The sequence below is a fragment of the Acanthaster planci genome, linkage group LG07 (assembly GCF_054643075.1).
Source record: "Acanthaster planci isolate LZ-2023a linkage group LG07, COTS_SCS, whole genome shotgun sequence".
Classification (NCBI taxonomy): Eukaryota; Metazoa; Echinodermata; class Asteroidea; order Valvatida; family Acanthasteridae; genus Acanthaster; species Acanthaster planci.
Window position 1 is genome coordinate 8,810,990 of NC_141783.1, and position 26,352 is coordinate 8,837,341.

At 41.2% G+C, this 26,352-nt stretch overlaps 3 protein-coding genes across 5 annotated transcripts in view; 2 read left to right on the forward strand and 1 right to left on the reverse strand.

Moving 5' to 3' along the window:
* The first annotated feature begins 3,800 nt into the window (after positions 1–3,800).
* Positions 3,801–16,821, forward strand: ercc1 (ERCC excision repair 1, endonuclease non-catalytic subunit). 2 transcript variants are annotated; one of them, XM_022247641.2, is made up of 10 exons: positions 3,803–3,958; positions 7,112–7,536; positions 8,536–8,629; positions 9,349–9,452; positions 10,511–10,610; positions 11,470–11,546; positions 12,762–12,861; positions 13,547–13,618; positions 14,409–14,477; positions 16,261–16,821. In XM_022247641.2, exons 1-10 carry the CDS (start codon positions 3,839–3,841, stop codon positions 16,393–16,395), a joined length of 1,296 nt encoding a protein of 431 aa, XP_022103333.2. In that variant the 5' UTR covers positions 3,803–3,838; the 3' UTR covers positions 16,396–16,821. The 2 variants fall into 2 exon arrangements, with proteins under 2 accessions (XP_022103334.2, XP_022103333.2); XM_022247642.2 differs by lacking the exon at positions 16,261–16,821 and having other exon boundaries at positions 3,801–3,958; positions 14,300–14,427.
* Positions 16,628–26,315, reverse strand: LOC147798616 (uncharacterized). Of its 2 annotated transcripts, none has more exons than XM_087139101.1 (6): positions 26,169–26,315; positions 24,292–24,405; positions 23,433–23,652; positions 22,450–22,643; positions 21,294–21,473; positions 16,628–17,489 (listed from the first exon to the last, which is right to left on the reverse strand). In XM_087139101.1, the coding sequence occupies exons 2-6, from the start codon at positions 24,398–24,400 to the stop codon at positions 16,882–16,884; spliced, it is 1,311 nt and encodes a 436-aa protein (XP_086995227.1). In that variant the 5' UTR covers positions 24,401–24,405; positions 26,169–26,315; the 3' UTR covers positions 16,628–16,881. The 2 variants fall into 2 exon arrangements, with proteins under 2 accessions (XP_086995227.1, XP_086995228.1); XM_087139102.1 differs by having other exon boundaries at positions 24,292–24,401; positions 26,169–26,251.
* Positions 19,934–26,352, forward strand: part of LOC147798617 (WASH complex subunit 2-like) — a 30,584-nt gene continuing 24,165 nt past the window's right edge. Inside the window, exon 1 of the mRNA XM_087139109.1 lies at positions 19,934–20,479. Within this exon, the coding sequence (XP_086995235.1) occupies positions 20,450–20,479 (30 nt within the window). The 5' untranslated portion in view covers positions 19,934–20,449. The remainder of the gene's footprint in view (positions 20,480–26,352) is intronic.

Genomic DNA, 26,352 nt, shown 5'->3' on the forward strand with positions numbered 1-26,352 from the left:
ATCTGGCAATCTTGGTGGCATCTGAAACGGCGAATGTTCCTCTACCAATTGATGTAAGTTTCATATGCATATTTGGTTTAGTTCTGAAATTATACTCAAAAGAAGGCCGGAGATCTTGTCCTGCTGTTTGCTATTTTTGTGTAATTCCCATTTGTCTAGGCATTACTGGTCATGTTCCCGCGCACTGATGGCACTACTATGTTGGAGCATAAAAGGCCTCAGAACTATCCAAATCTGGCAATCCTGGTGGCATCTGAAAGGGCAATTGTTCCTACACCCGTTGATGTAAGTTTCATATCCATATTTATTTTAGTTCTGAAATTATATTCAGAAGAAGGCCGGAGATCTTGTCCTGGTGCTTGCTATTTTTGTGTAATTCCCATTTGTCTACGCATTGCATGTCCTGTTCCCGCGCATTGATGGCACTCCTATGTTGCAGCATAAAAGGCGTCAGAATTATCCAAATCTGGCAGTCATGATGGCATCTGAAGGAGCGAATGTTCCTCTATCTATTTATTAAGTTTCATCTCCCAATTTAATATAGTTTTGAAATTATACTTAAAAGAAGCCCGTAGATCTTGTCCTGCTGCTTGCTATTTTTGTGTAATTCCCCTTTTGTCTACGCATTACAGGTCCTGTTCCCGCGCATTGATGGCACTCCTATGTTGCAGCAAAAAAGGCCTGAGGATTATCCAAATCTGGCAATCTTGGTGGCATCTGAAAGGGCGAATATTCCTGTATCCATTGATGTAAGTTTCATATACCTATTCATTTTAGTTCTGAAATTATACTCAAAAGAGGGCCGGAGATCTTGTCCTGCTGCTTGCTATTTTTGTGTAATTCCCATTTGTCTACGCATTGTAGGTCCTGCTCCCGCGGAATGATGGCTCTCTTATGTTGCAGCATAAAATCCCTGAGAATTATCAAAATCGGGCAATCTTGGTGGCATCTGAGTGGCGAATATTCTTCTATCCATTGATGTAGGTTTTGCATCCATATTTGGTTTATTTCAGATATTCTCGTCAGAAGAATACCGGAGCTCTTGTCATGCTGCTTGCTATTTTTGTGTAATTCCCATTTGTCTACGCATTCCAGGTCCCTTCCCGCGCAGTGATTCCTCCCTTTGTTGCAGCAGAGCCTGACAATTGTCCAAATCAGTCCTTGTGGCATCTGAAATGGCGAATGTTCCTCTATCCATTGATGGCATAATCATATCCATATTTATTTTGGTTCGGAAATTATCCTCAGAAGAAGGCAGGAATTCTTCTCCAAGTGTTTACTGTTTTTGTGTAATTCCCATTTGTCGCTGCATTACAGGTCCTGTTAACGTGTAATGATGGCTCTCTATGTTGCAGCATAAGAGACCTGAGAATTGTCCAAATCTGGCAACCCTGGTGGTATTTGAAAGTTCTAATATTCCTCTATCCATTGGTGTAAGTTTCATATCCGTATCGTTTTTGGCTCTACAAATATTCTTCAAAGAAGGCAGGAGGTCTTGTCCTGCTGCCTGACAGGGCAAAAATCCCTCTATCCATTCATGTAAGTTTCATATTCAAATTTGTTTTAACTCTACAAATACCCTCAAAAGAACGCTGGAGCTCTTTTCCTATGTACTGCTTGCTATTATTGCTATCATTGATTCTCCCGTTGTCTAGTCATTATTGGTCTGGTTCCCGTGCAATGATGGCTCTCTATATTGCTGCATAAAAGATTTAAATTGGATTTAGATTTATTGCAGCATAAATTTTTTTTCAAATTTGGCAATCCTGGTGGCATCTGAAGGGGTAAATGATCCTCTATCCATTGATTTAAGTTTCATATTCATATTTGGTTTATTTAGTTACAAGATAACCTCGACTAGAGAAAGAAGGCGGGAGTTCTTGTTCTACTGCTTGCTATTCTTGTGCAATTCCCAATTTCTCTATGGGTTATTGGTCCTGTTCCCCCGCAATGATGGCTAATAATCCAGCATAAAGTACATAAAATTTGTCCAAATCTGGCAATACTGATGGCATCTGAAAGTTCGAATTTTCCACTATCCACTGGTGTAGGTTTCATATGCATGTTTCTTTTAGTTACGAAAATAACATCAAAAGAAGGCTAGAGTTCTTGTCCTGCTGATTGTATTTTTGTGCAGTTCTCCATTGGTAGTGTTCCCCACTCGGCGATGGCTCTCTGTTTTGCAGCATAAAAGACTTAAAAATTTTCTGAATATACCGTAGATACTGTAGCTTCAAAGACTTGAAAAGTGTCCAAATCTGACACTTCTGGTGGCATCTGAAATGGCGAATGTTTCTCTCTCCATTGATGTTAGGTCTCATATCCATATTTGTTTTGGTTCAGAAAATATCCAAAAATTAAAAGAAGTCAGGAGATTTGTCCTACTGCTTGCTATTTTTAGTCAGTTCTCGCTTTGTCTACCATTAGCCTATTGGTGCTGTTCCAGCGCAATGGTGGCTCTATGTATTATAGCATAAAAGACCTGAAAATTGTCCAAATCTGGCAATCCTGGTGGCATACGGAGGGGCGAATGTACATATATGTATTGATGTCCACCCTTTTTTATTTGACTTGCTCCGAAGATAAGCCCATGTAGTGGTAAAACTGTGCGTTATGCTTTGAATGTAGCCTTCCACGTCAATCCAAAATATTCCCTCAATTTGGAGCTTTTTTTAAAGAGATAGGGCCTACCCCAAACTGGAAACTACCAGTTCAAAATTCGTGATTATATTTCCATGATCCCTGCTGATTAAGTCATGTCTCATTGTCAAAACCCCGTTTGGTCTCAAAATATTAATGAGCTTAAGTGCAGATCCAACAATTTGGTGGAATGCACCCTTGAGTGCACCAAAGTAATTCAAGTAATTTTAATGTAAGTTTAGCTGTGATTCGTTATTTTGGCGAGGGGAAAGCACGTGTATATTGTAGACAAAGTCAATTACGCAAAAATAGGAAGCAGTTGCACACCAACTCGTGCTTTCTTTTGCAGATATTTCGCTAACTAATGCAAATATGGATATGAAACTTTAATGCCACTGTGTCTGGTATTATTACTTTTCTTTTATCGTAGGTAGGGTTAGAGGCGTCTGTCCCCGATAAAGATCGATACATCACCGATGCCAGCAGGGTTAGGTTCCCTGTTGGCGGGCCGGACAGACGTATCCCGACATGCAGTTTGTGTACTTGCGCGGCTGGGTGACATTCATTTATCCTTATCTTTCATTTCTTATATCAGTTATTTTTTACGTAACTTGCACTGCACAGTTCATTTTTTGATGGAAACGGCGCATTATAAATTTTCACTTGTTATTAAATTTTCAATTATTGTCAAGCTTGATTGATTACAGTGTAAAATGAACAAAGGTCGGAGCCACAAGGCAGGCAACTGAAGTCCCTGAGGCCTCTCCAACAAAAAACAATGTGTTGTTTGGTCCTGTAGATTTCATTTGATTTTGAAATATGAGTAGGTCAAGCAATGAATTTTACATTATCCTCCAAAACAAAATCACCCCCCCCTTAAAAAAGTGAATGTTCCGAAGTGTTCTTAGAAGCCATTTTTCAAATGACATCCCTTACCTTTTCGGGCTCTTCTGACAAATTTTCAATTAAATTTTTGTCTGCTTAGCCCCTAAGATGGGTGCCTCTGAATCTATAGAGATGATCCTAAGCCAAACTTACACAATCGTACAATTTCTTGATCCATACAGACCCTTTTGGGGAAACAAAATTGCAGGGGTACTTTATAGTGCCTCCTCTGGCAGAGAATTTTCTTTGAATTCGGACACTGCACCCTTGAATTTTTGTTCACAGCGCCCTCAACTGGCACTTTCCAACGTACATGTGCAGCTGCATAACGATGGGAGACAGTAGAGTTCGGGAGGGAAATCGGCCGGAAAAAGTGCTTTTCACCATACCATCTGCAAAAGAAATCGCCAGGTTAGAGCATGGAAAATCGAAGGTAATGTTAGAAAATTGTTAGGGCAAGCTGACCACGTGTACTAGGCCTATGTACATGTAGGTCTCCATGTATACATGTAGCTACACTTTTGTAATGTACATGTACATTGCAATGTACAGTATGTACATGCTTGGTACATGCAATGATGCATGGAGGGAGTTCCTTCTACATGTACCTTCATGCTCCATCCATGTGGCCTACACACATGACACAGGGTGTTGGTCACATTGCCCCATTTCCACTTTGCCCCTAACCACTTCGCCACTTCACTCCATTCCCACTTCGCTCCATTTCTAAATTCTAGTTATTTTTATGTTACTTGGCCCCATTTCCACTTCGTCCCAACGATTATCATTCAGGCCTGTGCCCTATTCTGTTCTTTAATAACAGAGGCATAGGGTAAGTGTGGGTATACCCGAACGGTGGGAGAACCCGATCAGCCGTGATTTATTTTCATATAATAGGGCCTACAGACTGTGACGTGAATGAAATAAATAGAGTGTAGGCCCTACTATATGAAAAAAAATCACGGCTGATCGGGTTCTCCCCCGATCGGGTATACCCACACTTACCCTACATGTAGGCCCAGGTGGAACAAATGAAAACATCATCGTTAGAGCAATCAAATAACGCTGGGAGAATCCAACTTGCAAAGGCCAAATCAATGCTTTCGATTTCCTGACCGACCCTAATTTTTTGGCGAGACCCTAACGTGGCAAGTTTGAAGAAACAAAGTTAATAAATACACTGGACAACAAAAGAAATTTGCCCCCTCTGTCAAAGGCCACACATATGTGTGTACAAATTCACTCCAAAGAAATAAACAATTTTTGTACACAGGTATGCTGCAGTACCCCTTACTAGTCACATGCCCAAAAGCAAGTGATTATCTTTATAACAAAGATGAAATTGACATGCACAGCAACTTGGTCTTCTTTCTGAGTTCAAATTTTCCAAGAGTTATGACCATCTCATTAGACCTCGCAGACAAATCATATCTTGTCACGTGGTTTCAGGTAATGAAAACCTAATTACAGATGTTCATGTGCAAACCAAATCGTCACGCACGCTATTTATCGCGACTGTTTATGCCCTGCAGTTAGACGCATTTGCCCCAAAATAATTCAACATTTATATAACTGCAGAGCCAAAGTGTTACCTCATTAAAACAGACTTCAGAAAGAGTACCGTATACGAACAACACTAATTTTAACTTAACATGTTACAACAGCCATCAGGAAATACATGTACATTAAAAAAAAGTGAAATTTCGTAAAGAAAATTCCAAAGCAGTACTTAAAAAACACTTCACACAAGTCTTACAGGGGCATCAACTGTTGTCTGTTTATATGGAACTCTTTCCCAGGCTTCTATGGGATGCCCCCAACGACTTCATTTTCAGTTTGCCTGATATGAAGGAGGACTTTAGCTGATGAAAGTTACATGTATTTACGTTTTACCTTTTACTGTTTAGGTCTAAATTTCATAAAAATTGAAATTGTGAATTTTACCAATGTGATTGATCTTGAAATGAAAAATAGTAGTCTTCCAAAATGATGTACTGATCTCTCCATCTCACCAACCGGTATTCTATGCAGAGATCATCAAAACAACCTTTTAGCATGTTTAGTAGAAAGTTGTGTACTTAACATGTACATGTACCTCAATCGGAAGATTTGTTATTTAATAAAACAATTTACCTGTACATGTATCACGTCATTTTGGAAACTCGAAAAACTGTATACCAAGTAACTACATACATACTATATGTCCATTGTATGGAGTGAAACCACCCATCCTCTGATGCCCAAGGACATGTTCAGAAAGGAAATAGCAAAGAATTATGCTCACTAATTTTGAAATATGTTACGCTAAAAGTACAAATGCATGTACATGTATTTATAAGCCTTTCCCCATGTTCCCCAACTGTTTGTGTATAAGAGCAATTATATACACTGTGAATTCCAGACTTCCAAATTTTTCTCTGAGGTCTGTTCTTACATGGGTATCCTGGAATTGAAGTGATGCAGATATGGGCGGGCGGAGGGAATTGTGAGACTATCAGATGTCAGCTATTAATAAACCAATCCATTAAGCCCCCTTCACCCCCACACATTATCAGACGTGCCAAAACACCCAGTTGCAAAATATAGCCCTCTGCTCCATTGACAGTAGGCTTGGTCATGATGGTGGATTTCTGCTTCTGTTTCTGTGCTGTACACAGTACCCTCATCAATGGGTTCGAGTGGAGTCAACAAACTGACAAAATTAAATTTTAAAAACAGCCTGTTGAACTAACTTCTGTGACCATACATGGACATGTAGTTCCCTTATTTCACCACTTACATACATGTACTGTGAAAACCAGACTTGACAATACATGTTAGTGGGGAAATAAGAGACCTGGTGACTAAACGGTTGCAAACGTTAGATTTTCAGCATCCACAGCATCCAAGGCTGACTTAAGCCTTATATACATGTACATGTAGCTGAGAAGGCTATAAATTGTCCTGATATCTTCTGAAGAGACTCCGTTCTGGAATTGCTCTTGGGTAGAGGGAATACTGTACATGTACTTGACACGAGCCTCGTTGGAAGCAAGTCGCTTGAATGAATGTTGGCCACACAGCCTATGGGATTGGTCAGAACTGTAGCACCGGTACCTAGACTGGTCATTGTTGTTCGGTATGAAGCCATGTGATTCCTCATAAATCATGACGAGTCTGGCTTTGATAAATGTACATGGAGGTCTTTCCTGAAGTGTATCCCATTCCTGAGGTTGAGCCAACAAAGATGCACTGGTCGCAGGGCTAATGTTTATAGCCATTATCAAAGCGTGCTGCTGTCCTTTGAGTTTGAAATCAAAACCTGTAACCAGCAGCATTTTCATTGAAGAAACTTTAGCATTGACTTGATAAAGAACTGGATATTTTAGACCACTTTGACGATCCTTGACTTTACAGTACATGTACATTTCGTGCCAAGAAGTACATACATGTATTGTGATATTAAGTTTGATTATGAAAATTAATCAAAATCACCATGGGCTCCTTGAATTGCATTTTGGTTTGCACACAATGTTGTTGTTTATCCTTTGATAGAGAATGAATACTGGGTAGAATCATTTATTTAGTTATTCCGTTTCACATGCAGGTTAAGTCCTACTTCAGAAGCCACTTTGGGAACCGTCTTTCAGCTTCACAGTCCAGGGGCCAAGGACCCTCAACTGAGCAGACCAGCTCAAGAACAGTCCCTCCCTCAACAGAAAATCTGCCCAGTTCCAAAGCAGCATCTGCTGAAGCCAATACTACAGTCACAGGCTCTACCGGCTCAACGCCACATGGCAATATTGACGTCAATGGCAGGACTGTCAGCGCGTCTGTTGATGGTGACCCCAAGGTCAACAGTTCATCTGCATCTGTAGGTATGGATCCAAGTACCTGCGGCATGCGCGGTGAGGCAGGCATGGCAGGTGGCAACATCGGCGGTGGTGCCAAAAGGAAAATAGGGTCTGCCTTTGCCGACAAGTTCTCCGCGTTGAGGGACGAGTCCGACTATGAGGAACCAATGGCCAAGAGGTGAGCACGGGGTCCATCCTTTAAACCTCCTGCCTCATAACTTGCTTTAGCTTCATGCTCTAAATGGATTTTTTTTGTGCCCACGGAAACTGAAGATCAATAAATGTCTGCTTCAGGAATGTCACCAATTCCCGCAATTCAAATGAGGCAGTCAGTTTGGATCAGTCATTGACAGCTGACAAACACATCTGGAACCAGAATGAAATTTAATGAATTAACCTGAGACATTAAAGATGAAGTTTGAGAAATGATTCTCTTTATAACTTGATCTACAGTCATTTGCAAAAGATCAAATCGCCTGGAATTTTACTGGTATTTCTGTCACTGGGCCTGCACTACATTGTCTTATTGGATGATTACTTCATGTTTTTGCAGTGTTGCATAACATGAGTGTAGTGCTATACCCATTTGAATGAAATCTTTTGCGCAAACGGGTCTTGTATGACATTTTGTCTGTAGGGCAGCGTGGGTAAAAACATCCAGTGTACATGTAAGTGATCAGAAATAAAGGAGGGCACACTAAGTACCATATTAGACTGTTAACATTTCAAATCATGGAAATGCAGTCAAATAGTAGCTACATGTATTTAACCAAGATACTAAGGTTACACATCAAAGATAAACATAAGTTGCCACGATTGATTGATTTAAGTTGGTTTTTCTTTAGATTAATGCATTTGATATTGGTGGTCCTAAACTTTTGCAAGTGACAGTACTTGAGGGATGCATGCTATTCTCTGCATGATTGGATCTCCAGAAGAATCTTTGCAACTAACTTCAGACAAGTTAAACCCTCCATTTGTGCCGACTGTTAGTGTTACATGTAACTGCATGGGGGCTTTGGAATGAATTTTCAAGGGATTGTCTTAAATTGAAACTAACAAACTCGTGGCCTCATTCAGAAGCGTAATGATGTGCATATATACAAAGCATGCCAATGAGCACTGACATGCACCCAAGCCAGCATCTCTCCCATTTTTTGGTCTATTCTATCTGCAGACCTGCTGTATCCACTGCAGTAGTTGCCGCACCCATCACGACAGCTGCTAAGGCACCGTCTGGAACGAACACCATTATAGTCAACACAAGACAGGTACGTACAGTATGTACTTGGTCACAGGGAAGTTTTAAGGAGTGACCGTGTCAAATTAAGAAGCCACTTGACCACTGGTTGCGATGGGGGGGGGGAGGCCAGTGGCCCACTCCCTCTAAACTGACTTTGTGGAGGGCATGTGCTTAGAGAATCCGTCTGATAATGGCTGATGCCTCGTCTCACAGCTGTCTCCCCACTTTCCGCGGCTGTTACCCTCAGCATTAAGACATACATGCTAACTGCATGTACCTTAGAGACACCAAGATGTGGAATGTATTCTTCAGCATTCCAAAGGGATGCGTAAGTCTCGGAGTAAGTGTGGGGTTTTCAACATGGAGAATTCATCTCTCTTTTCATGAAGAGACAGACCTGTCTGTGTTGTGTAAAGTTCAACTTTTGATCTGCTATAAAACATGAGAAATTGTAGTGGCCAAATGTTTAGTTAAAATTCAGATATGTTACAAAATCTAAAATATGTTCATTTGTGAAAACTCACATGATAGGGAAACAGTATCAGCAATACCTTCCAAAGGGAGCCTTTTTATGTGCATAGTGAGCCTATTTTACAGCATGTTGATCAGGATGAATCATGCTTTGTTCCGTTTGCTAGGTCACTTACATGTACAACCAACACTGCCACACTGTAGGTTTCCAACCACACTCTTACTCATACTGTCATCAATTTCATATTTGCTTCTGTTGTGTGTCTTTATTCCCAGCGAGGCAATCCCATTCTCAAGCACATCCGGAATGTGCCCTGGGAGTATGGTGACATTGTCCCTGACTACGTCATGGGCAGAACTGCCTGTACGCTCTTTTTGAGGTGAGATATTGCCAGAGTTAACCATTGATAGCTGCTGTGATATGCGATATGGAATTTTTCACACCAGTGGCAAATCTGAGGGTTCTGTGGAGTCCTAAAGTGTAAAAGCGAGGCATGTTGCACATCACCACCATCAACAGCTCCTCAGTATTTAAACACAAAGTCACAAATTTATGAAGCAGTTGAGAGATACAAACTGAATCAAAGGTTTATTTTTTGATTGCTGTACAATGTAAGTTCTCCTGTCAGACGTACATGTACATGTGTGCGTACTATACGCACCGGTAAGAGATTGCTGAGAAATACATCCGTGTACATACAGTTTATAGAGGCTTTTCATGTGATGTAACAGGACTGGCAAAGGTACATGTACATGTATTTCAGGAAGCATACATGTACCATGTCCATGGAAGCATTTGCATTTTCGAATCTGTGTATTTCTATTGCCGATTCTCATGTTTGCCAGAATGGTCAGAGACTTCGAAGGTGCATGCGTTTCTCCTCACATCCATGTAAATTGAATGCTGGCCATCAAAAGTCACATGACTGGCAATGCTCTATACAGTACATAGGCCATGAAAATAATCTTTACATACATGTATGTATTGGTAGTTATCATGGTTATAGCATACTGTGAATGTTTCCCTCGCAGGACCTTGGTAGTGCATGGTAAGAAAGGAAAGCGAGATTTGCGTAACAGAGTTGTCATCTTGCAGCTCTAAACGTCAAGATTTCAGTGTACATGACATACATGTACAGTACATGTGGAATCTTGTTGGATTTGGTGTGCATGGTTAGGGTTAAATTTAACCCTAAAGTGGTCAAGGATTCTGGTATTTCCAGTGGGCATCCTTTTGTCCAAGGAAATGCTCCTGCACTTCTACAAGTTTGCTGCACTTCACAATTCTGTTTTCAAATATCTCTGAGTTGAACCCATGGATCGAGTGTACTTGTATTGTCATGGAAGACTATACTTTCGGTGATTTGCAATTACATGTACATTGATTCGGGAGATAAAATTTGGTTTCGTTCTCTCAAATTCTGTTCTGCCCTTACAGCCTGAGGTATCACCATCTCAACCCAAACTACATCCATGACAGACTGAAGGACCTGGGTCATCATTATGAACTGCGGGTGCTGTTGGTACAGGTCGATGTGGTGAGTCATGCATCCACTGCCATAAACTTACGCCTCTGCACTCCCTGTAGGATTATTTCCAAAAGTGTTATTCGTTTTTATCACTTTTTTTTAGATCTATGCGTGTTCTTACCTATCCAAAAATACATCTACATACCACGTACCGATGCTTTGGTTGAAAAATTATAACAAGACCACATTTGAATGAATTAGGCACTCCACACTCTGCACAGGCCAGAGGGCCAGTCCACAAGGAAATGGGTCCAAGTATAATGTACACCAGAAACTGGACAGAATTTTCTCCCAGAAAGTCCATTACTGTCACAGTGTGAGCAGTATAGAAGGAATGAGCCTTTTGCAAGTTAAATTGTAATAATATCTGGTACACTGTGCTATCTTATTGCTCATAAACCTAACAATTTGAATTCCCCAGACTGAAGACACTGTTGCTATACCATGTGATCCGGGGTAAGCTTTTGCATTGCGACCACTGTCTCTGGAATGGACTGGTTCCTTTCCCTTCTTATCCATTGAAAAATGTGTATTGGTGCAAGGCGTCTCTTGTGTAACCAAGCAAAAGCTTGCTCCAAATCACGAGGTGTAGCAACAGTGTCTTTAGTATAGAAAATTCAAATTGTTATGTTCACGTGAATTTAAAGAACTCAGTGTACCAGATTTTATTCAAATTTTACTTGCAAATGGCTTATTAAAGAAAGTGACTTGATGAACACAACAATGAAACTCCCCCAGTGCCCGCTTGTATCAGTGTGTGCGCATTGGACTATGAGCAGAATTTTGCTGCCGTAGATGAATTGGGGCGTGCAGAGCACCTCATCAAGTAGAACTTTCTTTTCCCATTGTCTGTTCGTTGTCTGTTCAGAAAGATCCCCACCATTCAGTGAAGGAACTGGCTCGCATGGCCTTAATGGCAGACTGCACTCTCATTCTAGCGTGGAGGTACGTAAGTTTCGCGGCTGTCACATGTTTTACCTGAATTGAAGAATAATGTCACTTACATGTAGTGTAATTCAACAACCAGACCTAGGAGCCATTGTTGCGGTGGCACAACACTTGTGGACAGGTGGTACACGCCTGTCACATGCCTCTATGACCAGTTGGCTTCTTTGCCAAATGCATGTGCCCATCAAGCTGAAGAATGTGCATGTGAGTGCCGTGCCATTGCAATTGTGGCGTCTTATGGGATTAGTCTATACTGAATCCCATTTAATCCTAACCCCTACATGTATTGGTACAGCCACTTGGGAGATGGAGATCCACTCCCTAACATCTGACTTAAGGAATGGGTTTTCAGTGTTTCGTGATGCCGTGAAGGGAACCTTTTTGCCTTTTGCCAACAAAAACTGTATTATTTCATTTCAAAATGCGTGCAACATTTTTTTTTTTCATGTTCTGGGCAATATCATGCAAGCTGCCTTCTTGTGACATCACAGGATTAACGTGCCTGTGATAATGTCTTAACCACTTGTTGCCAGGTTCAATTAAAATGGTTTTGCACACATACAGGCGTTTTTCAAGATTTTCCGTTTTCAAAATTCTTCAAAAATTCATTACTTTGTTTACTGGACTTTTACACCCACACGAATGACTGTCTAGTGGCTACTCTAATGTGACAGGCAACGTCTATTGATGCCCGAGTATTGCAGCCAGGCAAAAAGAGCCCAGATTGTTTGGTGTTACATAAGTTGTAGAGGATCAGGTCCTTAGCTTCACAGTTACATTGACTTAGCCAAATCTGCAGCTGTTCATTTTTGTTTTGTTCTTGTAGCTTGCAGTCAGAAAAAAATTCAATCTCGCATTGAGTTGAAGTATTTTGAAATGCTTTAAAATATGGTGCTTTGGAAAGTTTTCTAAATTTTATACCTTTTGTACTTCGACTCGTGACAAAACATATTTCTCATTTTCATTGGTACAAACTTCATGCACTTCCATGTAGTGGAAAATGTGGTGAAGTTTGAATCCCACATTGAAAGTCTTAATCTCAGCAAGGGCATTTAGAAGGCATATGAAACTGCATTTGTGCCCATTCACTTGCAGGAAGAAGTTAATAAAGGCGAACATGTATGTATTTTGTGAATGGATATTGGAAATGAGGGTAAAACGTATACATGTATGTGTACTTAACTTTGTTTTGTTCTCTGTGGTTGAATGCAGTGCTGAGGAGGCAGGCAGATACTTGGAAACTTACAAGTCCTATGAGAACAAATCGGCAGATGCCCTAAAGGAGAAGATTGAAACTGATTATCTGTCCAAGGTGACATCAAAATTAACTTTCCTACTCAAGGCTCCCTGGTCATGGAAAAATCCTGAAATTAGTTATCCTGGAAAGTCATAGAAATTTGAGAAAAATAGGGTGTCCTGGAAACCTGATTCGAGAGGAAAACTAGTCATGAAAATCATGATCATGCAAGGGTTTGTTTTTTTTTTTGATCGGCGAAATTTGATTAAATGGAACAAAACGTTTCCGGCCCATATCCATGTCAGTCTGTAGTATTGGCTGTTGCAGGTTTCTAGTTCATAATATCAAACAACTATTCTCTGCAACATGGTGTTAAATTTTAGTCCTGGGAAGTCCTGGAAATATCATGGAATGTGGTTTTCAGATTTTTCTTGGGGACTCCATTCCTGCTAAATTGTATCAACCTATCTTTTCCAATCAATGCCCTTTAGGGAATCTGCATGCTATATATGCTTGTTGCATCATGTGGGTACATGGAAATAACCTGTTCAGTATGAAGTTTCAAATCTCTGTATAGGGGTTATGTATTGCTGGCATCTCCATGGTACCGGTCTCTTAGAGGCTGCTTTTGTTATAACAAGGAATACACAAATAGTTTAAATACACAAATAGTTTACTCGAGCCCATCCCAGTGATACAGAACTCTTGCCCTCTCAGGACATGTCAATGCATAACCTCATTTCTTTCTTTCATGACGTAGGTGACAGATGTCCTCGGCACAGTAAAGTCGGTCAACAAGACGGACGCCGTCACACTGATTTCAACGTTTGGGGTAAGTTGTCGACTACGTCCTAAGGAAGTTTTTGCATTATGGGGCTGTCCGGTGGAGTGACCACTGGTCACCGACATGATATGACTGTTCCATGCCGTCAAAGTTCCTTTGTGGAGAAGTCTTCCATACAGGTATTTTTAATACTCTGGTCCAACCTATCAAAGCAGGTCAACCTCAACCCCACTTCCATAGGCTGCGCGTGTGTTCCTTTGCTAGCCCTTGGTAGTGTAGAATAAGAAAATGACGCGGACGTAAGGTTCAGAATGAATATAAAACGTAAAGGCAGTCGCACATGTATTTCAAAAACTGCACGCTTACGCCCACGTATTCTCTTAAGCCCACATATTCTCTTAAGCCCACGTATTCTATTACATGTCATGCATGTGTAAATCTGTGACTCGCGTAAACATACTGACTAAACTCCTAATTTGAATATCCCAAATAGTAGGATATTTAAATCATACAATACCAGGGGTTAGACCACTCACAAGGCATGGTGGGAATCAATATGGCGTGGCAAGCCTCATACCCATGGGAACGAGGTTGGGTCAACCTATATGCACTACATGTTGTTTGTGAACTAGGGAAGGACCTGTCCCAGCTGTGGCCACACTAGCAGGACTGCTGAACCTACCGGTAGGAGAGCATCCTTTTTATTAGTTGGGTATTCCGATTCCACAGGGACACGCACTACCACCCAGTCCCCTGCCTTGAAATACTAACAAGGAACTGACTGGAATTTGATACACAATTCAAGAAGCTGATTTCATTTGGATGTTCCCCCCTCCAGACGTTTGACAAGATCCTTGCAGCATCAAAGGAAGATCTCTATCTGTGCCCTGGGTTTGGACCTCAGAAAGTAAGCAACTCTATGAAGGAAAAAAATGTTTGCGATTCCTTTCTTGTTGATGTTACTGTAAGTTAAATTGGCATTGTCTGTGGTCAAGGCACTTTTAGAAAGACACCTTTCGCTATAAAGCCACTTTACTGGCTTGAAAATCTTCTGGAGTGTTTCAGAGATGCCAACATTTACAATTTAGATGTAATTTTTACAATTTTTTTTCTCCAATTATGATTTCACAATCTCTATATCATATTTTATGATATTTTCAAATCGAGGGAATTTTATCAAAAACACATGTCTGGACTCCTGTTACTTCATGTTACATATACCATAAATATGTACTTTGGTATCAGTCTATAGGTTGTGTACATGTAATCTTATCAATCTGTAGCAGTGTTGGAAATGGGCTTACAGAAAAAGCTACGGCTACTGACATTGGGTATTTCCAGCGCAGCGAAGACCTAGACAGCTATTGCTCTGCGCAAAGGATTCGGATACAGCACTAGATTGTGCCCAACCTATCGCCTAACATAGCCCCTGGTTCCCGTGAGCAGTGCACCAGCAATGTATATTTAATTGTTGTATTGGAAACCAGCCAACCATCCTGTCAACTCGGCTCATGCGGGCATGTGATATGGATATGGAATACCGTACGTCATATGCCTGTTTACAATAGGTATTCCTACTGTTATCAAACATTGATGTGTCATAAAACGTTAAAGTTTCCTGAAAAGGATGGAGAAATTCCACCTGAAATTTAAAGAGTGCAGCAAAAAGTGGAACTTCATTGTAAAATCAGGTTGCACTGAAAAATTTGCATTCTGCAACATGTGTTGGTGCGACATTAACATTGCCCATGGCGGAGTCTAAGCACAGTGAAACAAAAAAACAGGTTGGCACAGTGCGCTGCTGACCTCTTTTCAATAGGGGCCAGATTAGCATGCAGCGGTGCTGTGTGGCTTATCGCTGCAGTGGTGGAGCGCGTTTGTCCTGGTGGTAATCCGCTCGCTTTAAGTGCCCCAAACCGTGGTATATTGTTTCAAAACAAGGCTGGATTGTCTCCACCATTGAGAGTGAAAATATGTCGGTAATGCCCAGCAGCCTGGCCTTTTGTTCCGAGTACAGTCTTTCGTTACAAGACCCCAGTTCCCTTTGTCCCATTACGGGTTCCCCGGCTATGTGTATAAAGCCTACGTGCTCGAAAACAGGTCCCCCGGCAGCAAGTGGTTGACAGGTATGTATACACATGTACATGTATGCTAATTGTTCTGATACATGTAAATGTACATAAACATGTATAAGTTTTTGCCTGAGGTGCGTGGCTCATGGCAGATTACTCTTTTTCAAGTTGCAGTGTTGGCATCTTTGGAGATGTAAAGCAAGGGGAACTTGTGTTGCACATCCCCGTTCTTGGAGACAGAAATGGCTGTGCACATGAACTTTAGAGAGCACTTCAAGTACATGTACATGTTAAAACACAGGAGAAAAATGTGTGGTCCAATGAACTTGGGCGAAAAACTACATGCATGCACCTGCTGTAGCCATCAATGAAAGTTTTGGATCTCGCTGGATGGTTGCAGTTAAATTTGTCATTAATGAAATTGTGTACGCGTAAACACTCAGCTATGCTCTTAAAGCAGTTTAAAAGTTGCAAAGCAAACTCTTTTTATATTGGCCCCTACACTGAAATTCCATTATCCCCCAGGCTCGGGAGCTGGTCCAGGCAAGACTGGAAACAAGGGGTCAGTTCTATTGGAAAGCATTTCTTTTTCTGTGCTTTGTGACTTGATCATTTCAGGCTCAGAGATTGTATGATGTGCTGCATGAGCCCTTCTTGAAGACAGCCAAAGATACATGGAAGACTGCAGCCGTGGAGACCACAGCAGAGGCATCAGCAGAAGACAGCATGCCAACAACATCAAAACCAGGTTGACGATGGAAACCAGCTGATTGTAAATAAAGTTATGCCCCTTGAAGTATATTGTACAGTTTTCACCACAAACAGTTCATTTGAGACCAAGGTAGGCTTCTCACCATGAAATAAACCATGCATGGAGGTGGGGCATCTTCTCATCAGTATGGGGGTACTTTGACATCAAAGTCTGTTGGGCCCTTGCTGCCCTTCATAATGACTTTTGACAATACAAAGCAAAAAAGATCAACTGTCACGATGTTCTTCCATTTTATTTGTCTGGATGAAAATTTACAAACGAACGGTCGGGTTTTCCTTTCAAGCAATTTGAATTTATTGTCCTACACAGTTTTTGCAGAATCAATTTCAGTAATTTCCTCATGGATATCTAACTTTAATATGGAATTTGGTTTTATTAAAAAACTTTCACAGTGAAACTGGCAAATACATCATTCGTGGAAAAAAACCACTGACTCTGTCATTCTGTCCACAAAAAGATTGTCTGTCTTAAGTTACACGTATATGAATATTTTCCAATGATTCCTGTAATCTTTCAGTTGCCTCCGACAACTCGCTTTTGACACCATGTGAACAAGAAGATGCGCTTCCAAGATCAGTTGTCCCGCTGCTGGAAACATTCTCCCGGGAGTATTCAGTTCTAACATGTAGTTGTCCATCCTGGCTATCTATTTGGGCTTGGTCAAACTCAGGAGCATGTGTGATCTCCCTGCGCATGTAGGCACTGCAGGGATGGTGTCTGTCACTAGTGTCGCTGACCGGCAAGTTCCTCTCAACAGAAAAGTCTCTGTGACTATCTCTTTGCGTCTTTTTATGTATGCCACCTGATGACGAAGCCCCAGCTCGATTAATCACCCCTTCCAACTCTCCCCTCTCATTTTTGTCTTTGTCTGCCTCATCCTTACTGTCACTGTCATTGTCAGCGTCTCTCGTCTCGGCCGCCCCTCCCGTGGCCTCCCCTCTCTGCAACTCATCATCTTCCTCCTCGTCGTTTTCATCCTCATCCTCGCTGTCGTCGTCGTCCGATTCAGGTTTGGAATACCGCGGCTGGCGGTTCAGGTTGCACGTCTCTTGCTCCATGTCAATGTCCATCAAATCTGGAGGGAACAATATTGACCAACAAAGAAATGTTTTTCAAAATCATTGCCCAGTGCAAAATTGCCTTGCCTGAATGCAGTGTCATTGCCAGCAGTCTTGAGGTTGCCTTGATGCTAAAACTAATACTGTTGTGAGACTGCTTTTGTGAAGGATAAAATTGGACCTGCCCCGGAATTAAATTAATGACAAGACATACATGTAGCAAAAACCCAGTTAGCCAGAATGGCTTAGTATCTGCCCTAAAGACGATTTAGTACATGTACACATATAGTGTACTTTGGCCATATTGATACATACATGTAGGATCCGAGCTTAGCCATATGCATATGGCAGAAAAGACAGTCGTGGGACTTAAAGTTACCATCAAGTCGGAGTTTCTCTGGTAGTTTTTACATTTTTGCCACGTCTCTTAAAATGTTGACTGCCGCGCATAATCTCACGGGGCGTTCCCATTTGGCAAGTGTTGTACGCATGCGCACATATTTTTTAGGTGTTTATTTGAACATGAGCATTTTCCAGATGTTCATGTATGTCCTCAACGCTGCCAGCAGTGTATTCGTTGTATTCTCAGTGATGCCAGTGTATTCAACTTACATTGCATTTGCATAAGCCTTTCATTTCCTATGAGTATGTATACTTGTGGCAGAATCCGGTACACCTGTTACTATGAGTATACTTGTAGTCGGCAGTCAGCGTGTTAAACACCTTACAGCCTGTTCTTCAGGCCATAACTGAATTGAGATTTTAGTCTGTCCATTTTTGACTGCAAAGGGGAATAACAACTATGTGAGAAAATGTAGAGTGTTCTACTTTTTGTTTTGGTTCAAACTACAGCTTGCTCACCTTTTCACAAGTATAAAAAAAATCATGTATGTATAAGTGTTGAAACACTTACACTGGTTTAAAACCACAGGGGAAACACGGGTGACCCCCATTACTGGGTTTTGTGCCTGATGCCATCCGCTATTGAGTCACTGCAGTGTGTTCAGTTTTGGCACATTTATGAAAGTTCACAGGAAAAAAAATGGGTTCTAAGAGTTGGGTTCCATGGTGCCACTTCAAAGCAGTGTGCAATACACATGTACTCTGTAGGTTTAACCTGAACAGTCCTCAATCCTCCAATTTCAACATGATTTTTACATACACCCTATTATGGGGTTACGGTTGAGACAGTCATCTTTGTGCGTGTATGTATTATCTAGAGTGAATTACAGTGAAATGTTTGGGACAAAACTTGTCTATAACCCCAGTCTACGTGTACAGATTGGCATGAAATGCAAACAGCAGGAAATATGAAAAGTACCTTCTACCAAGAGGCAGCTACAGTATCTACATGAAAGCATGTATGCCGTACTCCATGTTAACCCAGATGGCACTTCTAGGCCACCGTACATGCGTAACTTTAAGCAAATGAGATGTGAGGTTTTGGCGCTTTACAGAATAAGAAAACCAAAGCTACACGTACATTCACGCCTTTGTAATCTGATTCGATCCTCCATTTCTACACGGGTAAAATTAGTCACCTCGAGTAACAAGGCATGTCCTGATTTTTGTACTTGAGGAAAGTGCACGTCCGGGGTGCATGTCATGCTGAGTTGAGTTAGCATTTGCACACAGCTGCAAACATAAACAGCTACACTCATTTCTGGTGCATATCATCACCGGTTTCATGAAGAGGCGAATTTCTCACCACAGAGTAAAAGCCAGGTTTCGAGGAAATCGTATTTGAAGTTGGTCTCTTTTTCAAACATTTATTTCCTCAGTATTTGGCGCGCCTTTGACTCAACCAATGCGACTTCACTGTCCTTGAACTTGAGGAAAGGACCAGCTATCACATTGACATCAATCTTACGGGACGTACATTCAACGACTTCCTGAGTGAATCACATGTCGGCATCATGTGTATTTGCCACAGGGATATTTTTAGTCATGGGGCAACAATGCATATTCAAAGCAAGTTAAGGGCACTAAATAGTAAGACTCTTTGCAACTTTAAAGCATGGCCAACCCAGTGAAGTTGAAGTGGTAATATACAGTCCAATTCAAGGAATCAGTCTTGCGGAATTCCTAAACAGATGCTTGAGTGGTACATGAACGATAGGCAGTGTTGTAGTAGAGACCACTTCAATAAGACCTTCACAAGACCAGCACAAGATCAATACTAGACTTCCAGTCTGAATCCCAGTCAAAAGCTATTCAAATGAACTTAAACCAATTTATTCCTTTGTTATTGTTCGCACTGTTAATTGTGGCTGGTTTTGTGACTGGTCTTGTGTCGGTCTCGACTACAACACTGACGATAGGAGATTAATGTTGTACGTTTTCAGGGTTCTTCGGAGAGAGTCTCAAAAACCCCATCAGCCTGATCTGAAACCATTTAAAAGATTGTTAAGAGTTATCAGGTTCATCTAAAGCAGCTGAATGTGGTTTTTATTTTCTAAGACTGTAGCCAATGCCTCAATACATGTATCTGTGCATCTGTACCTGTTATTTTTCTGTATGTAAGAAAAAGCTCTGGCACAAATTTTGTGTTTGTAGGGAATCCAATCTGAAAGTCTGCCAAAGCATGCATTTCAAATGAACACTACTTACACTTCGTCAATTATTATCAGCCCAAGTCCACAGGATTTCAGATTCCTCGGAAACGTACGCATCTTGTAGATAGTGTGGACTAAAGATAACGAGATGGACTTAGCTGTCCAGTGTGCCCCTTTGAGGTTAATAATCTGCACTAATGAATAGTTCCGGCAATGAGGTGCCTACAGTGGCCAGTGTGATTCAGTGGTGAAGGTTGTCACACTTGTGGGGCCACTGTTAAAGGTACCATGTGGCCCATGGGGGGGCTGCAGTCACGCTTGCCAAAGTACACGGGCCACCTCCACACCCCACAAGACTGTTTTGGGGTTTCGGACAACAGATTTACCTCAAGGAACACCATGGAGTGATTTTTTTTTACTGCATGGCGCACAGAGCTGTTCAAGATATAGCGGTAAGGAAAATACATGTACTTGATATTTACATGCAAGTTCTTGGTTTACACACAGGTTCCAATCTGGTTTTTGGAAAAATTTCTTACTTTGAAAACATTTTTTATTCAAAGACAGGTAGGTCTGAGCTTAGTGTGCAGTGCAAATTACAAGTTTTCCTCTCGATATTTGAGTGATTTTTGTTTTCTGTCTTTCAAGGAATGCTCCCAAACATGCTGCCAACTGCTGGTAAACTATCTAGTTGATTTGTGGCTCCAAAATCATCTTTTTCAATAAGAGAAAGTACCTTATAATTTTTATCATATTTTCTCAAAGCCTGTCTCTGTTCCTACTGTTATCTTTTAGGAAGTTACGTTTCTCTCCAAATACTTTCTGTAGATCAACGATTTACTGTAAACTCAAATGGCATATTTTGAGCTGTTGTGTTCAGTACATATACATGTACTTTGAAGTTTGAGCTGGGTTTTATATACAGGTTCAAAGTTGTGTTCCAGCTCAAGTTTCTTTATTGTTGCTCTTGAGCTTAACCCTTGAGATCAAGGGCTTTTCCCTTGAATTATTGTTCATACTAATGAAGAAAATTGCCTTCTGAATTTCACAGAGGGATTTTTGAACTAAAGATGAGGTAGTTTACTCTAAATGACGGTTAGGCAACTGAAAAGAATCCCTCAAATCCAGCTGAATGAATTTTGAAAAGCCCTTTGCCAGTTACAGAGAAATTTCAATATTTTCAAGTGTCCAACCACAACAATACATGGCTTTCACTCCATCAAAAACTCCCTCTTCCGGCTTTGAAATGAGAGTCTTTGTAGTCACCTGTATTTGATCTTAGTGCGTCTTCCTGCGCAAGTCTCTCCATCCAGGCCTGCTGCGCTTCCACCACCTCGGCGCCGTTCTTGCAGGCCGCGTAGCTCTCCAAGACGTCTCGGTTCAGCCGGTAGAATCCTGGTCCCCACTTGAACCTCTTCAAGAGCTGCATACCATACTCAGGGAGACCTGACAAAGATGGGGCACAAATGCGGCCATTTCAATCTTAAGCAAGAGTTCAAATTGTAGAAGACGCTACTGCAGTGGCATGGATGGCACCACAGAGGTGGTCATTCATAAACTTGTGCACCACAAGTTTGCTCATGACTGGGAGCAGCAAAATACTATTTGTTGAAGGTGTTCCACACACACACACCATATCAACCAAGCTTGAGAGAGTTGTTACTGAAGTACCGGCTTCTTATTCAGGTCTTCAGATAAAAGATTGAAATGGTTTATTTACTGTGCAGCGTGAAGTTGGGCTGTACAATACTTCCTTCTAGAGTGGAAGAGAACTTAGAGAAGTGAACTTGTGACTGATCTTATGAAATGAGTATTTTGTGTGTGTACAGTTTTCCACCCACTTTTTTCTAGTAAAGGTATCAGCAAGAATATTTGTGTCCTCAGCTCTTCATTTTGACATCTGAATCAGTTTGACACCTTACTGATTACGTACTGCTTCTAATGATGCCTACAGATTTGTTGAAAGGCCTGTGGTGATTACTCAGAGCTCTGATGACAGTTTGTGATTTTTATTGAGTTGGGCTGGGTCACATTTCATGACATCAAAAAGTACAGTCCCATTGTGATGACAACTGACTGTTGTCCTAACAAATTAGTGTCACTCTATGAATTGGTGACAGGTGTAAGTATATGCCCCAAACGCCCTGCCTCAAACAAGACACTGGAGAATAACGGGGTTGTAAGTGGACACTTAAAATTAAAGCTGAAAACAGCAAGCAAAAAGCTGAAATGTAAAAAGTTCCCATACTTTTTATACAGACTAGGTGTACAAAAAAGCTGAAATTCAGGGTCAACATCTAAGCAAGAAAGTTGTGAAAATTTCTGACCATGAGCTCTAAGAGAAGCCAGCCAGCAAGCACACTCAAAGTTTTCAAAAAAATGGAAAATGTTTGCCGGAAAGTGAGAAAGCCAAATGCCTCACCAACAATGTAAAAGGTTGCAGCAAATGCCTCCACGCAGGAGAGTTTACAGGGCCTTCCGTAGTTGATGGGGTTCGCTGCCACCAAGTAGGGGAGAAGCCGGGGCTGACCACCCTTCATCTTGTCAAAGGGCGTCTGCTCCAGCATGGCCCAGGAGCAATCGATTACAGCGATGCCTTTTGCTTCGACAACGTGTCTATTATTTTTAAAGAACATAAATTTGTACAACAGACACCAAATCGGTTGAAGAGGAGAAAAAAGTAATGGAAAAAGAAACGAAGAATAAGACAACAAAACTTGGGTGGAATTGGGTGCTTCTATTTTCCTTTTCTTTTTTAAAAGTTGTACCGTGCTCATCTCAGTGTTGTATTTGAGTCCATCACAAGTCCTTTCACAAATCACAGGGTGAACAATGACAAAGAAATGTTTTTGTCACAGCTCACTTGAATAGCTTGTGAATTGGCTTAAGACTGAATGACTTGTGATGGACTTGTGATGGACTTACAGGGACTTGTGATGGACTTGTGATGGATTGGAATACAACACTGGCTCATTTATAATCCATTTATTGGATTCTTCACAGCTTATGAATCAGAAAAGAAAACCAGGGTACACATGTGTTTGACAGCTAAGAATTTCTGCTCCATATACATGTATATATCTGACACCCACGTGTAAGGAATATTTTCATATGACTGACTTTCTTATTAAGAAAATATTAACCAAGTTGAGTTAACTTCTCTCTCATAGCAGTTATCATCTAACAAAGATACCATATCTCGGACAATCACACAAGGATTATGTCCACCAATGTAAATTTCTCAGGAAACTGTGCGTACAATTCATTTTCAACGGTGACCAACATCAGGAGCTGTGTCATAACAACCTAACATTGAGGGATTTAATACTCCACATCCTTTGTGCAAGTAGCTGTCTTAAAAGCTTTCCCATGTTATGTAAATGAATTAAATGAGCCTCAGTGCACCTGTCCTGAGGGGAGACACAGTGGGTGCCCAGTGGCGACAGGATGATCCCATTAAAGCGTTGGGCAAGCCGTAGGGTCCTGATCAGCCCCTTGCGGGCCAGCTTCCGGCCGGTGCACTTCTTGGGATCACAGTGCTGCAGGTCCCACATGGCCAGCGGGCAGGGGATCCGCCAGGGGTCTTCCTCCTCTGCCGCTAGCTGGGACTGGCTCTCTGGATCTTCTGCAGGATTATAGAGAGATCATCAGTCTCCTCGACCTTTCCTGAAAAATCTTCCGAACCATATCCCAACTTCTGTCCATCACATGATGTACATCATGTATAAGCCAACTTGGATTATGATACACACTCATTGTATGCGTAAGATCCTGTAACCAACCAAATATTTCAAGAAAGAATTCTGAAAATTTTTCCAATGATGAGCACTCAAGCAAATATTAAGTCAAGTGACAAGACGAGCAAATACATGTAGGCCTTATATCATTTTTATATTTACTTTCATTTAAGAATATCTCATACAGTAAGTTTATTAATGTTAACCATTTAATTGGGCTTCTTGGGTACAAGTGGTCTATCTGTGTACATACAGCAACTAAAAGTTTTGCTCATTTTGGTCAGTCTCATGGTGCTTTCTGTTTATCTCCGCTATCGGCTAATAATCACCTTTTCTTTCTAATTTCTTAGAGGCCTACATAGTTGTGGGAAATTTTCTTGAAAACATGGAAAAGGGGAAGTTAAATATTTCCAACATGATGCAAGCATGATCGTTTGATCACAAAACTAACAAAGATCGACTGATTGTTCCAAACACTTGTGCAAACAGAAACAGAATGGGGGACATATACATGTACACTTGCTAACCTTTTTCATAATCCCTTGCGTATCTTTCAAATTTGTGGACATGGCGTTTACTTTTGCCTCCTGAACCAACTGCATGGCTCTTTGTTCCCTTCCCTCGATTCTTTCCCATTCTTCCTGGAACCAAAATAATACAGTCCACTTTCAATACACATCTGTATAAAGAACACCGTTATAACAAAATACTGTCACAAAAACAAATTCTGCAAATCCCAATTCATAGAATTCTGATATTTTCCTTTGTAGGCCATGTATCATGCCTATATTTCTACTCCTTTTACAACAGAGTTCTGTAATTTGTCATGTTTGTCTTGTCCCAGCAACCTTGTTATCTAGAATGAGAGTTGACCAAGTTGACGGTATTCCCCCAAATTTGACCACGCCCCTACATGTATGTACCTCAACGCTCGCACGATGCAAAACCAATGAGTCACGAACAGTGATGAGTACCACTATACCAACCATGCTAGTGTAGCAGGGCTACTTTATTTCACTTGTTTTCCTCAACAGATTTGACATCTTCAGGTTTATAGGAGTGGTTCCCCACATTTTCTGCTTTAACGTGACAGATGAAGTGCCACATTTAGATGAATTGTGTCAAGTGTGAGACACATTGACTTGGATAATGTTGAGACATTTCCCACCGACATTGGTCAACAATAGTTGGGCCAGCCCAACAGCAGCACTACAGTTGGGACCGTCCCAACTATAGTTGGGACTTATGCTATAGTTGGGGCATAACACTATCACTCAGAAAGGTCTATTGTCATATTGTGGACTTTTAAAGCAACTTGTAACATGTGGTTACCAGGTAATTTAAAGTAAAATATTCCCCATTACTCGCATAGGCCTACCCGGTACATGTACACACAATTGCAAAGCACAAACCTCACCGCTGGGCAGCTGTGCCAATATGCATGGGCGCTGGCCAACTATACATGTAAATGTAATAGTCCCCTGAAAAGGCATTCTTTGATGTTTATTTGGATTTCCTCACACAGCATTGCCAAACTTCTTTCTTGGAAACCTTAAAACTCATTTGCTTATAAACTGGTACCCTTACGTAACTTCGTGATACAAGTGTTACACCTTTATGGACACTTTAAAAATACTGGAAACTTACATTGTATACAACCCAACAGGCTAAAACAGTCGTAGAGAATCTCAGTGTAATGAAATTTTGTTCGAAATCCAAACAGAGCCAAGTCTTCCCTAAACCTAACGTGACGCACTTAAAAAAGGTTGTAGAAAATCCCCGGTAAAAATTTCATTTCAAGTTGACAAATTCTCGTAAAGCATCATTACTGCCACTCAAATATCCATCCACAAGTTTGTCAGAAAATTCTTTTCCTAGTTTCAGGCACATTTTAAAAGACTTTGTTTTTTTAAAACACTAGTTTTGAAAACTAGGTTGGAAAATCAGGCAAAAAATAAAATTTCATTCAAACTTTGTAGGCCTAGGGCTAGCCTGCTAGCAAGTATACATGACATGTAGGCCTAGGCCTAAGTAAAATCGAGATTTGAATTTTTGTATGAAGTTTCTTGAAATTTTTAATTGTGAAATTTGAGCTTAAAATATTGCTCCATACTGTGGGGTCCGACGTAACGGGGCAGACGTCGGACATGTCGGACCCCACACTTTTCTGGGCATGTGGGGTAGGCCTACGCTACTGCCATGACCTGATGACTGCCTGACATGCATGACATGCCTGACTGCCATGCCTGCCAGTGCCACGTTCTGCCTGAGTCCTGACGTTAGCTGATTATGCTGGTTAGCCATGGCCAAACGAAGCATATCATTCGTACTTTGGGTAGGCCTAGGCCCTAGTTGAGCTGTTCTTGAAAACAATATGAAAAAAGGGTACTTTTCATGGTCTTACACTGATACTTTCCAACTCTGGACACTCGGAAGTCAGATTACGTTATGGGCGCCGCCATGTTACTTTCCGTGGCATTGTGGGGAATTCACGGGAAATCACAGGAGAAATAACGCGCGTTGAGCCATAATCTCGTGACTGACACAGTAGAGGCTACTGCGAATCACTTGGCTACGGCCGGTAACCA

What these genes read in the sequence shown, in the direction of transcription:
- ercc1 (XM_022247641.2), top strand. Translation starts at nt 3,839, where the DNA reads ATGTGCAGCTGCATAACGATGGGAGACAGTAGAGTTCGGGAGGGAAAT. An exon ending in TTATAGTCAACACAAGACAG is followed by an intron (nt 8,630 to 9,348) that starts GTACGTACAGTA and finishes CTTTATTCCCAG; the next exon opens with CGAGGCAATCCCATTCTCAA. An exon ending in CACTGATTTCAACGTTTGGG is followed by an intron (nt 13,619 to 14,408) that starts GTAAGTTGTCGA and finishes TCCCCCCTCCAG; the next exon opens with ACGTTTGACAAGATCCTTGC.
- LOC147798616 (XM_087139101.1), bottom strand. Translation starts at nt 24,400, where the DNA reads ATGGGAAAGAATCGAGGGAAGGGAACAAAGAGCCATGCAGTTGGTTCA. An exon ending in CGCAAGGGATTATGAAAAAG is followed by an intron (nt 23,653 to 24,291) that starts GTTAGCAAGTGT and finishes ATAATCCTGCAG; the next exon opens with AAGATCCAGAGAGCCAGTCC. An exon ending in TGTGTCTCCCCTCAGGACAG is followed by an intron (nt 22,644 to 23,432) that starts GTGCACTGAGGC and finishes TAAAAATAATAG; the next exon opens with ACACGTTGTCGAAGCAAAAG.